The following is a 17081-nucleotide window of genomic DNA, read 5'->3' on the forward strand; positions in this document are numbered from 1 at the left end:
AAGAAACTGAGGTTTAGAGAGATTAAGTGACTTGTCCGAGGAAACACATCCAATAAATGGCTGACTCCAAAGCCTGTGTTCTTTCTACGACTCCAGGCTGCCTATGAATAGCAGGGTGACTTTTGCAATTTTCTCCTTTACTTTCTGCTCTCATGTTGATTGTTTGAGATTTATAAGCTAGACTCTTTAGGTCCTCTCTCTGTGCTGCAGTCACCTTTGCTCTGGCCCTTAGTGTCCCCCTCCACACTGTGCAGTCTCTCCCAGAGACCAAGGGTCAGATAGGAGGAGTAAATGGAGTGTCTTGTTGCAGATTTTCTACAATCTCAACACAAACACTTATCAGTACTGTTGAGACTTAATCTCGCTCGCTCATCTGTGAGACCAATTTTAATTTGGAGCCATCTGCCACAGACAAATGAGTAATTATGGCAGAGCCCAGAGGGGCGGGCCATGGGGAGAAGGTTGGCTTAGCCTCTTTCCGCTTGCCTGCATTGACGCAAGTGACCAAGAAAGAAAATTCAGGGGGTGGGCTGTTGATGCAGAGGCCAGCAGCTTTACCTCCCTGTTGCTTGAATCTGTAGACTCCAGTGAACAAGGAGGGATGACTGAGGTCATAATGCAGCTTGCCTGGCAGGAGAAGGGAGACCATTGCTATCAAGGCCAGGCAGAAAGAGGTAATCTGTGAACTGGGCCAGCTTGCTCACCAGCTTCTCCCTCTCGCTGTATTGGCGGTGCCCTGTGATGAGTGCCACTTGCCATCTGAACTCTCCACACAATATGACCGGCTAAGTTAAAATGATGGAGTGAAGCTGAAAATGATAGTTTGAACTCTGTCTAGCATTGAAAATTTTTTTCAAAAGTCTAACATATCTTTACCTTATTTCTGCCTTACAATAGGCCCCTAGATTGGGTAGGGGCAGGTATTGTTAGCTTCATTTTACAGATAAGGAAATTGAGCTCTAGGGTGATTCTATAACGGGACACGTGTAAAAGACCTTATGACTTGTCCAAGGTCACCCTGTTAGCTACAAGCTGGCTAGCACTGCAAACTCTGAATTAGTCTGCCATTCTGTCTTCTAGACCAGTAGTTTTCCAGCTATGCTTGCTCCTCAGTGGCCATAGGGGTACGGGAATGTTCGTGTGTGAACAGGTGGGGCTTTGGGCCCCAACCTGCACTTGAACCAGGGCAGCTCTGCTTGGATCTGTCTGTTTTACATCTGGACAGGATTTCATTTAATGAAAGGCTTTCCTACTGAAAATGTTTGAAAACCACTTGTCTAGACCAGTATTGCTCAGAGAGAGTGGAATGGGTTGAACTGTGTCCCCTAAAAGATATGTTCAAACCTTAACCCCCGGTACCTGTGACCTTATTTGGAAAAAGGGTCTTTGCAGATGTAATCAAGTTAAAATGAGGTCATCCTGGATTAGGGTGGGCCCTAAGTCAAATGACTGGTGTCTTTATAAGAGAAAGGAGAGGGATATTTCAACACAGAGACACAGAGAACTCTATATGATGATGGAGGCAGAGACTGGAGTGATGCAGCTACAAGCCAAGGCAGGGAACAGACTCTCTCTTAGATGCTCCAGAGGGAACCGACCCTGCCAGCACCTTCATTTGGGACGTCTGGCCTGAAGCGTAAGAGAATATATTTCTCTTATTTTAAGCCACTCAGTTTGGTAATTTGTTATGTCAGCCCTAGGAAACAAATACAGAGAGGTACATAGAGCTCGTACCTAGAAACAGGTGGGGCTGGGCTTATTAAAATGCTGTTCGTAGGCCCCAAACCCAAGATTCTGATTCTGTAAGTATGCATTGGGACTCAGTAATCTGCATTTTGGCAAATTCTCCATATGCACAATGATTTATCTTTGACCTAGTTTTGACCATATACAGATACAAGACTCCTCGCTAGACTGTAGCTGGATTTGCTCTCCCTACTGACTATGTTCCTCTAGTGGTTCCCAGGGTCAGTGGGTTGAAGGAAGTAGGCTTAATACAAAAACATGAGCAGGTGCTAAACTTTCTGCAGTCCCCAAATTTTGAACTCTGAGAATAAGAGTGTTTACCCCAAGGAATCATAAATTCCCCAGGTCTCAAAAATCTACCCCTAAGGAAATAGGCTGTAGTGGCTGAGTGGATGCTGCCAAGAGAGTCAGATTTCTGGAGCAGCAATAAGACCACAGAGTAACACCACACGTACACACACACACTTATGCACAGAGTCTTCTACTTGTTGTCTGGTGCAGGAAATTCCATCTGATAGAGCATCATTATTTTTACTTTAAGATTTGGTCCCTATTAAAAATGCAGGTCTCCATGTGAGTGTTGATACTGAAGCCCATGTCAGCCATTTATGCCCAGCCTCCCACCTTTATATAAGAGCAGTTTTGATAGGCTAGAAGAGGGAGAAAAGCACAATGGGCTGGGGTAAAGATGGAGCAGATGGGGTCTTGCTGCCAAACTCCTTACCTAGTAAAGCCACAGAGGGCACTAGTTTATCTACCCAAGATTGATGGAGGTCAGCTGAGCCTACTCCCTTGGCGAGATCGGGGAGGGCCTCCATGAAAAGGGACAGGTGTTTGGATTCTGTGTGTGGGAGGAGCGCCTTCCTGAGAGTAACCTAACCAGCTGGACCCACGGTCCTTCAGGAGGTCTGTGTTTGCTCACATCCCTGATTGCTCCCAGGTAAACAAATCTTGTTTCTATCTCCCAGAAAGGCAGGGCTCCAGCACTGTAGCAGCCTGTTGTTATAGTTACTGACATATGACTTATCACAGCGATTGTCAGAGCAATGGGAGAAAATGAAATTTAGCAGAGGCTGGTGGTAGGGGTTGGGAGAGAGAGGAGAAAGAGAAGAGAAGGCTGCTGAAGAGACTTGGGGACGGAGCTGATGGCTCTGTGGGTTTGTACATATGGTATAATATTCAAATATGGACAAAGGAGGTCTTATATTGGCAATGTATCTGAAAGGATCTTGGTAAAAGACAGCCTGTCCCAAATAGCTTCACCTGAGGTTCCATATGCCTAACCTTCCACTATTGGTGGTTCATTCCTATGAGTGAAGCACTGCCTTTCTCCAGGGGAGGTCATGCCTTAGATTGTACTTTAGAGTAAGTTAACCTGTTGCCTTTCTTTCTCAGGCTTTGACAGAGCACTGGGGAAAGATGGGGGATATGGGGACCATCAAATAAGGGCTTAGCCTACTTTCAAAGCTCAGATAGTACTGGCATTGTTAGCCCTCTGTGTGGAACCTCCCTTGTGCTCACATCTTTTTCAAAACAGTTATGAAGCTAAATGGAAATGAATATGAAAGTCCAGGATGTCTTGTTCAGTCAGCTAGCCATATGCTTTTCTGGGAGATATGCTTAACTCAGCAGCAGCAGCAGCAGCAGCATGTTCATGTTCATCAGCAAATATTTATATATAACCCATTATATACCAGGCACTGGGTTAGGTACTGATGGGGGAAGCATGGAAACAGTTGGGAATTACATTACGCCTCGCATTTAAGAAACAGGCTAGTTACAGAGTCTAAACATTTACACAACTAAGGCTGACCAATAGTACATAGTAGTGCATGATTGGTGTCAAGTGAAGGGTAGAGCCAATGGCTACATAGTCTCAGAGGTGGGCAAGATCATCATGGAGCAGGGTAGTGGGGTAAGCCTTAGTTCAGATCAGTACATTCAATCACTCAGGCACTTAGCAGGGCTCTGGGGAAATGGAGCACAGAACAAATCAGTTTTGATGGGGATGGTGACATGGACTGAGGAGGGAACCTGTTCACACCTCTCTGCTTTGCTATTCATCCAAATCCTGTAGGCCTGTCCTTTCCAGAGAGGGCATCCATCCTCCACTGACCTACCCTGTCTCAGAACTCCTGTGCTGGGAATCTGAAAATTCTAAGACTTACTCAGACTGCCAGGGAAGCAGTACAGCCTAGTGGTTAAGAGGGTGGGTTTGGGAGCTAGGCTGCCTGGGTTTGAATCCTGGCTCTGACATTTATTGTGATCTTGGACAATTAACCATCCTGTGACTCGATTTTTCTTATTGGTACAATGGGGATGGTAACCAACAGTGTCTATTACTATTGCCTAATAAAGTTGCTGGGAGGATTAAATGAGGTAAGTCGTGTAAAATGCTTAGCAAAGTCTGATTGCATACTATTCATCCATAAAATAAATATTTATTTAGTGCCTGTGATATTGCAGCCACTTTCCCAGTGCTAGGATACAGCCGTGAAAAGAGAGACAAGGTCCCTTCTCTCTTGGCACTGTGTTAAATGCTGATGGGGAACGGGGAGATTCATGCCCTTTACTCAAGGAACTTTTAATCTAGTGTCTTGCTTTTTGCTCGTCAATTCCAACTCTTAATCCATGAGTTATCACTTAGCTTATTTTCATTCATTTTTGTTTTACTAGGCACATATTAAAGCTACGAATTCCCTTTAAACCCAGCTTTGGTCAGATCCCATAAGATTTGATGTTGAGTATTTTCATTATCATTATTTTCTAAACACTTTGCAATTTTGATTCTGATTTGTACTGTTTCTACTTTTTAATGTATTGGGGTATTCCATGTTTGATGACTCTGTATTTTCTTTGTCCCTACTATGCTCCGAAGGAAGAGACACAGTGAAGAGGCCTGTCTGACTAGAGGGGTTTGGAAGGGACTAGGGGGAGACAGGACTGGAAAAGATCATTGATGAAGGGTATTGAGTACTAGGCTTCATGGATTGGTTTCTTTTCTATTGAGGAGACATTGTAATCATTGAAAGGGTGACAGGAATGACAGGATTGTTATACTATTTTGGGAAGAATAAGCCAGCATCATTGTTCAGGATGGCTTGAGAGAAAGAAAGAGGCTAGAGGCAGGGAGTCCCGTTAGACAATTTTCATGTTCGTCTAGGACAGTGGGTCTCAAACCTGAGGGGCATCAGAATCCCCTGGAGGGCTTGTTAAGACACAGCTTGCTGGGCCCCACCCCCAGAGTTTCTGATTCAGACAGTCTGTGGCGGGGCCTGAGAATTTACATTTGCTTTTCTAACAAGTTCTCCTGGTGATGCTAATGATGCTGGTCCAGGAACCACACTTTGAGAATCACTCATCTAGGAGAGAGATGATGAGAACCAGAGACTGAGTCATGGGGGCTGGGCTAGAGAGGAAAGAAAGTATGTAAAAGATATTGGGAAGGCCGAAACCAGATGGCTTGGGGATTGGACACAGAGGCAAGGGAGAGGAAAGACTCAAAGATGACTCCACAGTATTAAACCTAGGTGCCCTGGAGGACAGGAGTATCAAAGAGGCAAAATCCCGAACATCTAGGGGTGGAATGCAGTCACACGACAGGTACTGGAAAAATATGTGAGTCTCTGTATCTGTCTGCATCTGCATGGGGCACTCAAGTTTAAAAGCCTCCTGTCCTTCTTCAGGAGAGAGGCTGGTGAGAGGAAGGAAGCCTAGGTCTGTGTTTGGTCTCTCCTTTTCTAGAATGTATGCTTTGAGTGCAGGAAGAAAATGACAGAGAGCAGGGGGCGGGGTAGTGAGGGTAGAAGGAGCTTGAATATTCTGGAAACACAGAGCACAATTTTGGGTTGTTAAGTGTTGAATGTATATTGGCAAATACCAATAAGGAAAAGGCAAATGAGTAAAACTCAGCGTGGGCCATGCAGGGTAGCTCTAGGATATCACCTGAGATTGCTGATGCTGTTTGTGAAAGCAGAGGGTCGCCATGATAGGGCTTCTCAACTCCAGCCTACCTATCCTTCCCTAGTTCCCAGGCTTCAGACCCTAGTGCCCTGTTGTCCCTGGCTATTTGCCAGCCTATAGTGACTTCTCTTACCTGCTTCTCTCCACTGGGCCGCCTGTAGCTGAGCAGAAGCTCCACAGCACCCACTACTTCCTTGCGGATAGCGTAGAGCAATGCATCGCCTACATACACGCTGTGGTTCAGCAGGAGCTCCATGATCTCCAAGTTCTCGTTCTCAATGGCAATGAGCAGGGCACTCCGGCCCAGCGGATCCATGCAGTTGATGTTGACATTGTAGTAGATCTCGGCCTCCTGTAGTGCCTGCTTCACAGTGGCGTAGTCCCCCTTCTCCACAGCATTGAGGAAGGCCTTCTCCTCCGCAGAGAGCTCCGTCTCAGCCCTCACAATTTGCAAGGGGATGCGGTCTCTGTATGGTGAGTAGTTGACCTTTTTGTAGTACAGTTGGGCCATGGTTCATAGCAATTTAGAAACCTGAGTGAGGAGAGAGAGGGAGACCAAAGATATTCTTAGATACCTGAAGGTCTCAAGTGGCCAGTTATGGAGGAAGACGTGCTAAGAAGTTGGAAAACCCTAAACTGTTTTAATGCCACAATCTTTCTCCTCTTGCAAAGGGGTATAGCAGAAAGAAGCCAGCCTTTTGGATCAGAAAGACCTAGGTTCAAATCCTGGCTTTAGCAGCTCTGTGACCTTGGATAAGTTACTCAAGGCCACCATGCTTTAGTTTACGATTATTAAGTTTACCAATATTAATAACATTAATAGCAGTTATCATTTAGTGACTACTTACTGTGTACTAGGCCCTGTGCTAAAGAATAATTTCTATCTCATAAAGCTATTGTGAGAGTTAAATGAGATAATGCATTATCAAAGCAACTGGCACAGGATAAACCTCCTGAGACGTGGCACAGGTTAGTTCCTTCCTTCCCTTATGCTGTCTAAAAATACTCCTGATAATACTTTTGGTTGGTGATGCAAAGTTGGAATTCATCTTTGCCAATTTCCTTTGGGCCCTGGGCCTATAGGCCTGTGGTAGTTTTCAGGATTACATTTGTAGCTGCCCCAGGTGCAGATCCTGGATTGAAATTCTGTTCTAGTGCTAACTGAAGCCCTGCTTCTTGCTGCCGCTCACTGGAGGAGTATTGGCTCCCATTGGCCAAAGCCATGCAAACCCTCTGCCCACTCATGACTTTTTCCTCCACCACTCCAAACCAAGGAGCTGACAGATCTGAGAATCTGATTCAATTCTGAGAATTGAATGGTCTGTTTTATATGCACCACATCTAAAGCCGGATTTTAATAGCATTGATTTTAAAGTAAAACCTATTATTGAGTTCCTAAAATGTGTTTAATTTTCCCTGGGAGACCAAGAAAAAAATACAGTCTTTGCCTTCAATTGCACAGAATGAATCACAGTAGAGAGCTCTTGCATCGTAGTTTACAGATCAAATGCATGCACATTCCTCACTGACTCCTTGTACTAGCCCTGTGAGATAGGAATAATTATCCTCCCTAGGGGAGAAGATGAGGCTCAGACTCATTAGGTGATTAACCTCCTTTCCCTCCAGGACGCTGTGGAAGCTGAGTTTTCACAGACCCTTTTAAGTGTCTTTCATTACCGAACTGTTTTGCCAGCAAAAGGAAATGGAAATGTGATAAAGGGCCTCTTGTCTCATCTCCTGGAGGTAAGAGAAGATAGAGACATGAAGCTTCCACAAACATTTGCCTCACTCCTCCAGGTAATTACATCCCTGCTTTGGCAGAGGGAGAAGCATATATTATAACAAGTGGCATTTGCAATTCATGTGCTTGTGATCTTCTGGGAAGTTAGTATCTGAATGTGAGTGTTGCCTCTTGCCCTGAACAGGCCCAAATGACAAATTTCTCTCTGCACCCAAGTCTCAGGAGAGCAGGGTGCTTTTTGGCTGTCTGGAGAAGCACTGATATTTGTCTGTGCTACTTTCAAGTAACTCAGCGTGGCTAAAGGAAAATGGCACTTAGAATAAGTGTTTGTCACTAAACAGCAAATGAATTTAAGAACACTAATTTTAGACTGCCTCCGTATCTCCATTACAAACAAAAAGGGAGGAGGAAGAAGAGAAAGTGCAATCTCCTAAAGAGACGCTCAACAACCCACTTCAGTTTATATCTATTTAATCAATACGAACACAGAGGAAGCCTTCAGTGTCCCCAGCACCTTGCCAGTCACTGTTGGACGATATGAAAGAACAGGTCCCTGTCTTCATCATGTCTTAACTGGACCATTCCACAGCCTTACAACTGATCATCCTGATTCCATTCTCTCCCCGTCCAGATCGTCTTCCATACTACCCCCAAGTTATCCTGTGAAACACAAATCTGATCCCATTTCACTCCTACTTGGTTAGTTTCCTGCTCCTCTTGTGATGAAATCAACACTTCTTTCTGAGCGCCACCAGGTCTAGGCTTGTGTTCACCTCTACAGCCTCATCTCTCTCACACTCATCCACTATTCTTTAGCCTCGTGGAGCTTCCTTTGACTCTTCCAACATGCCAAGCTTTTTCCCACCTCAAGACCTTTGATTATAGCTTGGAACTCTTCTCCAGCTCTTTTCATCTTTCAAGCCTCAACAAGCCGTTACCTCCTCAGAGCAATTCCTTCATATTCTTCTCTCCAATGTACTCTCTTCTCTTCCTTCTTAATGTTTATCACAGTTTGCAGTTACAAATTTATTTGTCTTACTTGGTGATTGGCTGTTTTGTCCAATTCGCTTTAAAGCTCAAGTGCAGGGATTGGATCTGTTCTGTTTTTCTAGCACCTGCACCTAGCCAAGCTCCTGGCACACTGTGGATGCTTGATATATATTTGATGAATGAATGAGTAAACCTTCCATGATATTTTCTCATCTCTCTCCATCCCACCCTAGGTTCTCATCTAGTCTGGTTCTGCTCACCCTAAGTTGTCTAGCCATGTTCTCTGAGTTGTCTTTGCACATGGCTTCATCCAACTCTTTCCACTTAACAAACTCCTTCTCAGCTTCAGCACCTTGCTTATAGGTCCCCTTCTCTGTTAAGTCTTCCCCCAATACTGTCAGAAAGTTAGTTGATCTCCCTCTGAGTTCTCCACTGGTACTTGGATCACATTTCTTCAATGTCACCAGCTGCATATTTGTCTTCCTGTCATTAGGGTAGAAGTACCTTGATTCATGCCTTCCTAGCACTCACACAGGGTCTTGAACACGAGGGGTACTCAACAAATGGATATTTAATGAGCAAATATAATCTAGCTGAGGAAAGTCAGCATGGTTGGGGAATGAAGTGCTAAATTTTGTGGTACTGATTTGATGCTTTGGGATTTCAGAAAGAGCTCAGTGAGGGCTGGAGGTCTAAGAGAATGTTGCATGGAAGAGGCAGCTCTTAAGCCAGTCCTTGAGGATGAATTAAATGTGAAAATGTGAGGGTAGTCTAGGCACTACAGAGTGCGAGAACAAAAGTGGTGAGATTGATAATGGCATAGTTGGGAGACATTGGTAGGGGGTATATATTTCAGGCTATAATAGGATACAGGGATTAAAGGCAAGCTAAAGATCCAAGGCAGTAGCTCATAACCTCAGATTCCCCATAAGAAAAATGATCTTACTGCCCATTTGCCATTTAAGAGGCTACCATGGAAGAAAAGGCTGGATGTCTTTTTAGATGGTGTCACTGGTGGTGCTGGGCTAAGCGTTATTGCTACAGGAAGATCTGCGCCCACTTTAGTCAGGCACAGCTGTGAGGGAAACTGAAGACAAATGTATCCCAGGGAAAGGTGAGACTGAAGGGAACTAACTCAATCAGTGTCTTCTTATGTGCCAGTAGCTGGTGCAATAAAGAAATTATTACATTTTTGAATCCTTAATATATCCCAGGCACTGTGCCAGGTAATGGAGCAGCACTATTACTACTACTGCTTCTAATAGTAATAATAATGAAGGCAACAAGCAGTCCCATTCATTGAACTCTCACTATGTGCCAGATGCGTGGGTTATAGTAGTGAAAGAGAGAGGACAGTAAAATCACGGTAATTTGTGCTTGAAGTAAATATAATTGGATGATATATAGTTGATTCAGAGTCTAGTTTTACTTTTTGTCTCTTCCATTTGAAATTAATCTGGTCTATTGCATTTCCAGTGGGCTGTGTCATGAGAAGCCTCAGAGTATTCCCCTGTAGAGAAAAATATCTCCTCCAGAGGTTTGCCTGAGATTATACTATTAGAAAGTCAGTCCTTTGCTGTAAGGCACTGCATCTCTAAAACTACAACTGGAAGGAACAATAAATCACATGGCTAACAGCTAGTGATGCCTTGATGTGGACTCCTGCATTATGAAAGTTGCTGTGGCCTTGGGAGTCAAGAGATGTGTGTCTAGAGGGACAGAAAAGATGTAATGGAGGCAAAAGAGAGGCCTGATGTCCAGTCTTGGAAATCTCTTTCATGTATCCATGCCCACCTCTATACTACGCATTGAGAATGATGTAAAAGGGGTTCCCTGCATTGTCTACGCGTAGGCTTATATAGATGTCTAATGCCTTGCCTAGTGCCCTGCCCTCTTCCAATCCTCACTTCTGGTGCCACTTGACTCTTTAGCCTCAATCTTGGTCCAGGCCTTTCTCCATATGCTTGCTATTAGTCGTACTCTGCCATTACTCTTGGAATAAGTAACTAACGATGGAGTTTCTGGCATCTCTTGAAGATGCATTATTGGGAAGGTTCCTTCCCATTACCCTTTACCTTTATACTTGGCAGATTTCACTCACCTGCCATTAACCTAAGCCAAGAGATGGGATTGGCTTTCCCTTTATTATGCATTGGCCTTGAAGTGTATTCTTAACTGAACAAAACGAAACCAGCCAGCACTTCATGCCATTCTACAAGTGAACCCTACTCCCAATGTAGTCCCACAAGCATGAAAGATTAGGAATGGTCTAACAGGCTGCCTCAGGGGGCTTATCGTGTTCTCTCTTTTCTGTGCTCATAGCCAGAGGAGTTTGTCTAATGGTATCTGTGACATTTGTGGGCTTAAATGATGCGATTTAAAGAGCTAAATCAACGGGCTGGGCAGAAGGCCAGGGCACAAGGTGGTCTTGCCAAATCCCAGCCCAGATCACTGCCCAGTTCAGGACTTTGTTCGTAAGGAGGAAAGCCTGGTTTTCCACCTAACTAAAAAACAATAATGCCTTTGGAGGAACCTGGTATCTGTGCGTGGCTTGTGCTCTGTACCATGAGGATTAAGCTTGAATGGTGAAACCTTTGTGACCTCTCACCTGTATCCAAGCTTATCTGTCTACTTGTCCATCACTTCAGAGCCCTTTAGGGCAAGTAGATTTAATCTGATAAACTTGTATAATCTCAAGTGTGGATGGTGGATAATAAACACATTCAGTGTATATATACCAGGTGCTGTGATAAAAGCTGATGATAAAGGCCTTGTGGCTTAGAGTCATACCTCTTCTAGGAAAAAAATTACATATTAACAGAAACCTTGAATGCCCAATCCAAAGAATGAATAAGGTGGCAATTTTATGTTCAAAAGCACAGGAGTGGGCTGGTCAGAGGAAGATTGTGTGTGTGTACACGCATGCATGCACATACACACATTTGGTGAGGTGTTGATTCTGAGAATATTTTGGGTCCTTGCAGAGTATCAGTTTGAGAACTTCCTAATTTTAATGTAGTAACACTAATCTTTCCCAGAAAGGTTTAGATCTTGAACCTCCTGCAAGCGACCTCACAGGTTACCTAGAATAATTCCTTGCCCAATGAAAACATCCCCTTGACAATATCCTCGTTAAGTGATTGTTCAGTTAACGAGCACCTCCACTGATGGGAAACTCACCGCTTTCTCACCTGTATGGTGAGTGCTGACTTTCAGCAAATGTTTCTCTATATTCAGCTGAAATCACCTGCCTACAACTTCTATTCCATGGTCCTAGATCTGCTCTCTAAAGCAGCATTGGACAAAGTTCTCCTTTCTTCCACATGATAACGCTTCAAATGTTTGATTTCAGCTCTCATGTCTCTCTCCGCGCTGAGTCTCCCCTTCTCTAGAATTATGAGCATCCTAGTGGTCTGCTTCTAGTTACACCGTACTGTGTTGCTCTTAAAGTCTGATGCTCCGAAACTAACCCAGTGCTCTAGAACTAGATTACACTGTGGCTATTTTTTCTTTATTCATTCATTCAGTAATGCTTTGTTGAGGTCAAGATACCATAGCATCTTGTTTCAGAAGGCCCTTTAAACCAGCCTGCATAGTGATGTATTTGCAGTATTAGGTTTTTCATTTTTATAAATCTTATCAATCCAATAATTTCATTAATTTATAAATAATAATAAATTAACATTAAGCACTAATCATGTGCCAGATACCGTGTGCAAAATACTTCACATACATTATTTAAATTATTCCTCACTTATAGGGAGTTAGCATTATTATCTCCTACCTCACAGATAAGGAACTGAGGCACAGAGAGGTTAAGCAAATTGCTTAAGTTCACATAGCTAGTAAGTGGTGGAAATGGGATTAGAACCAAGCTTCTGACTCCAGAGTCTACATTCTTAACTACTTCAGTGAAGGTAGATTCTTTTGTATGCTGAATAATGCCTATACTAGTGCTAGGAATAGTAGATATTTAGTGTTTCAATTCAATAAATACTTGTTATGCACCACTATTTGTCAGGCCTAGAGCACTTGGTAGTGGGGAATACAAATACACATACCTAAATAACATAGCCCTTGCCTTCAAGCAACTCTAAGTCTAGAGGGAGAGACAAAAATAAGTTAAATGTACTACTGTGTGATAAGGGTTCTAATATATAGCAGGGACACAACTCTATCTGGGGAGGTAATTGAAGAGAAAGTAATATTTGAGCTATGTCTTGAAGCGTTGGTAGGAGTTCGATAGACAGCAATTTAGAGATGGTTATTCTAGAAGATGGACTCAGTATGTACTCAGGTGTGAGTATATAAAACTCAATGGTATTTTAGGAGAACATTGGCTTGCCTTCTATTTTTCAAGCTTCTCAAGCATGTGACCACCTTGGGACCTTTGCCCATGTGGTTCACTGCCTATAATCCTCTTCCACTAGATCTTCACAGTTTCCTTCTTATCATGTAGTTTCAGCTCAAATATCATCTCCTCAGTAAGCCTTCCAAGACCACCTTTTCTAATGGAGCAAGATACTCATAAGTCATCCCACATCTCCTTACCCTGATTTGATTTTCATCAAGAAATTGTCACTCTTTGAAATGACCATATTTTTATTTATTATTATTATATATTATTATTTTAACATCTAGCTCTCCCAACCAAAATGTAAACTCCATAATAGCAAGCACCTTATCTGTCATGTTTCCTACTCTATAACCAGAGCCTGGCACCTAGTAGGTTCTCAATAGATATGTATTGAATTACTATATGAAATAGTGGTGGGAGGACGGGGGAATGCTCTGTCACTAGAGCTCTGCTTTTGTTTGTATGTTTAACCTCCTCCCCTCCATGCAGACATGAGCTCAGGCAAGAGGTCCCTCCTTCACCTCAAGGAAAAAGTGTTAATTAGTCAAAGACTAGGTCAATATTGGAAATTTCATTTCTTTGGCCAGTGGCTGAACTAGATTTGAGCATTTGATGCAATTCTGAACAATGAGATAGGCTGGAGGGTTTCTGGGAAAGATTTCTTTGTTCTTAAAAAGAGACGTAAATAAAGAAATATTTCCCTTTTCGGCTCTGAATGCTGTCATTTCCATGTGACACCAAAGACTTTGGTAGCCATCTTGGGTCTATGGGGAGAGCCAACCTGAAAAATGCAGCCTACATGCTGAGGATGGCATAAATTGGGTCCTTTATGATGTCTTTGAGCCATTGAATTAACCAATCTTGGAGCTGCTCAACCTCTAGACTTCTAGTTGTGTGAGATGAAAACTCCCTTTCTGTTAACCCACTTTTAGGGATGCTTTTCTGTTACAAGAAGCTGAAGGCATCCTAAGTGACAGCATTTTCTGGAAAATTACCAAAATTAAACCGCAAATAAAGGAAAACCTGAATGGATTAAAAATCATAGAGGAAATTAAATAGTTTGAAATATCTACCAATTAAAAGTAATTCAGCTCAAGGGGTTTCACAGCTGTATATAGAGCTTTAAAAAATATAGATGGTTATCTTGATATTAAAAATATTTCAAATTATAGAAAAAGAAAGAGAACCAGCCCTGATGGCCTAGCAGTTAAAGTTCTGTGCGCTCTGCTTCAGTGGTCTGGGTTTGGTTCCCAGGTGTGGAACCACATCACTCGTCTGTCAGTAGCCATGCTGTGGTGGTGGCTCATGTAGAAGAACCAGAAGAATTCACAACTATACACAACTACGTACTGAAGCTTTGGGGGGAAAAAAGGAAGGAAAAAGAGGAAGATTGGCAATAAATGGTAGCTTAGGGCAAATCTTCCCCTGCAAAAAAAATATATTAAAAAAAAGAAAAGGAGGGGCTGGCCCCGTGGCCGAGTGGTTAAGTTCGCGCGCTCCGCTGCAGGCGGCCCAGTGTTTCGTTAGTTCGAATCCTGGGCACGGACATGGCACTGCTCATCGGACCACGCTGAGGCAGCATCCCACATGCCACAACTGGAAGAACCCACAACGAAGAGTGCACAACTATGTACCGGGGGGCTTTGGGGAGAAAAAGGAAAAAATAAAATCTTTAAAAAAAAAAAAAAAAAAAAAAAGAAAAGGAAAGAAAAGAAAAGAAAAAAGAAAAAGAAAGAACACTCCCCAATTAATTCTACAGCCTTAGCATAATCTTAATGCCAAATCCTGATAAACATACCCCAAAATGAAAACTGCAAATTTCAACCATGAAAATAATTCCAAAAATTCTAAACAAAATATTAGCAAATTAAAATCAGTAGTGTATTTGAAGAATAACACATTATAGCTAAGTGGAATTTGTCCTAAGAATGCAAGCATGGTTTAATATGAGGAAATTTTCAATATAATTCAGTAATAAGTCAACAACTTGAAGGAAAGAAAACGTGATTCTGTCAATTGATGAAAAAAATTGATATAACTTACCACCTATTTCTTTGAAAGAAATCTAAGTAAAATTAGAACAGAAGTAAACTACCTATACACAACAGGCTATTTACCTCAAATCAATAATAAATATCATAATAAATTGTAAAATACTGGACCCATTGCCATTAGAATCAAGAACAAGATAGGGATGCCAGAATCAGCACTATTATTCAATTTTAAGGTTCTGACTAATAAGAGAAGAACATGAAAATATTATAAATATTTAACAGAGGAGAAAAAATTACCATCATATGCAGATACTATAATTGTATAATAAAACACCCAAGAAACTTTACAAAAATCTTTTAGAAGTGACGAGAGACTTTGGTAAGGTGACAGAATGCAAGAAAAATATACAAATATCAATAGCTTTAAAAAAATTTTTAACAATAATCATCCATCATCACTCAGAACTTGAAATCTGGTGCATGAGAGTTACAGCATCTTAAGATATTCAGGAATAAACTTACCTAGAAAGGAACATGTGAAAGAAGTTATTGAAGGAGATAAAAGAAGACCAAAGATAATAGAGAAGCACACAATGTGACTGAATAGAAAGACTCAACCTAGCAAAAATATAATTTACTGCCAAATTAATATATAAATTACAAAAAGTATCGTATTTGAGTTTTATATGGAGCTGGACAAAAAATTAAAATTTAAGTGAAAGGATAAATGTCTAAAAATTGCCACAAAAAATTTGATTAGGAGAAAAAGGACATTATATAGCATAGCAGAGTAGCGAAGTCCAAAAACCTTCTCTCCACTAATGCAATGAATAACCTAGCAAAAACCACCAGATTCAACTTTTTCTGAACTTGGCAATCTAATATAAACTTACAACAAGTGGAGTAATGCTTAATGAAGAAAGAAGGTACTAAATTTTGGTAAGAGAGTTTTGTGGCATTTTTACCGAACTGCCTGCCATCCCCGACTCCTTAGCTTGGAGATAGCCATGGGGACAGTGGCCCACATTCCTAGTATGGCTTGCTGGTACCAGTGGAGGTAGCAATATAGATTTTGTTCTGAAAGAATTGTGATTGCATGTTTTTTGTTTTTTTGAGGAAAATTAGCCCTGAGCTAACATCTGCTGCCAATCCTCCTCTTTTTTTGCTGAGGAAGACTGGCCCTGAGCTAACATCCGTGCTCATCTTCCTCTACTTTATGTGTGGAATGCCTGCCACAGCATGGCTTGACAAGTGGTGTGTAGGTCAGCACCTGGGATCCAAACTGGCAAACCCTGGGCCACCGAAGTAGAACATGTGAACTTAACTGCCACTGTGCCACCAGGCTGGCTCCATGATTATATGTTTTGATTGGTCAATACATATGTACTGAATTGCTGCATGAAAAAGATGGATCAGTTCAGCGAATTGCCTTTGTTTTATCCCCACTGGAATTTTCTCAGAGTTGGAGGAGACGTCCCAGTGTTTGCCAAATGCTGAACAGCAGATTTGAGCAGGTAGAAGAAAGAATCAATGAAACTGATGATATATCAATTGAAATTATCCAGTCTGAGGAGCAGAAAGTAAAAAAGAGTAGAAATGAATAACACTTCAGAGGTATGTGAGATACCATCAAGTGTACAAATAGATGCATAATGGGAGTCCCAGAAGGAGAGGAGAAAGAGGAAGTGGCAGAAAGCACATTTGAGGAAAGAATGGTCAAAAACTTCCCAAATTTGATGAAATATATGAATCTATATATCCAGGAAGATCAAAAAAACTCCAAGAAGCCTAAATTCAAAGAGATTCCACATCAAGACACATTATAATCCAACTGTCAAAAGACAAAGAGGAAATCTTGAAAGCAGTGAGAGAAGTGACTTGTCACATACAAGGGATCTTCTATAAAATTAACAGCCAATTTCTCTTCAGAAGCCATGGAAGTCAGAAGGCAGTGGGGTGATATATTTAAAGTGTCAAAAGGAAAAAAAACACCTCTCAACCAAAATTCTATATCCTGCGAAATTATTCTTCAAAAATGAAGGTGAAATTAAGATGTTCTCAGATAAACAAAAGCTGAAGGAGTTCATTGCCAGTAAACCTGCCCTACAAGAAATGCTAAAGGGATTCTTTCAGGCTAGATAGTAATTCAAAGCCATATGAATATATAAAGAACACTGGTAAAGATAACTACATAGCTAAATATAAAAGTCAATATTTATTGTACTTTTAGTTTGTAAGTCTTTTTTTCCTATATGATTTAAAAGATAAATGCATAGAACAAAAATTACAA

At 41.8% G+C, this 17081-nt stretch overlaps 1 protein-coding gene across 1 annotated transcript in view; it reads right to left on the reverse strand.

The window, feature by feature from the left end:
- The window catches only part of TRPC5 (transient receptor potential cation channel subfamily C member 5), a 270889-nt gene that overhangs the window by 137280 nt on the left and 116528 nt on the right, over positions 1–17081 (reverse strand). The window contains exon 3 of the mRNA XM_005614425.4: positions 5843–6241. Coding sequence (XP_005614482.2) covers positions 5843–6220 — 378 coding nt within the window. The 5' untranslated portion in view covers positions 6221–6241. The remainder of the gene's footprint in view (positions 1–5842; positions 6242–17081) is intronic.

The sequence above is a fragment of the Equus caballus genome, chromosome X (assembly GCF_041296265.1).
Source record: "Equus caballus isolate H_3958 breed thoroughbred chromosome X, TB-T2T, whole genome shotgun sequence".
NCBI lineage: Eukaryota > Metazoa > Chordata > Mammalia > Perissodactyla > Equidae > Equus > Equus caballus.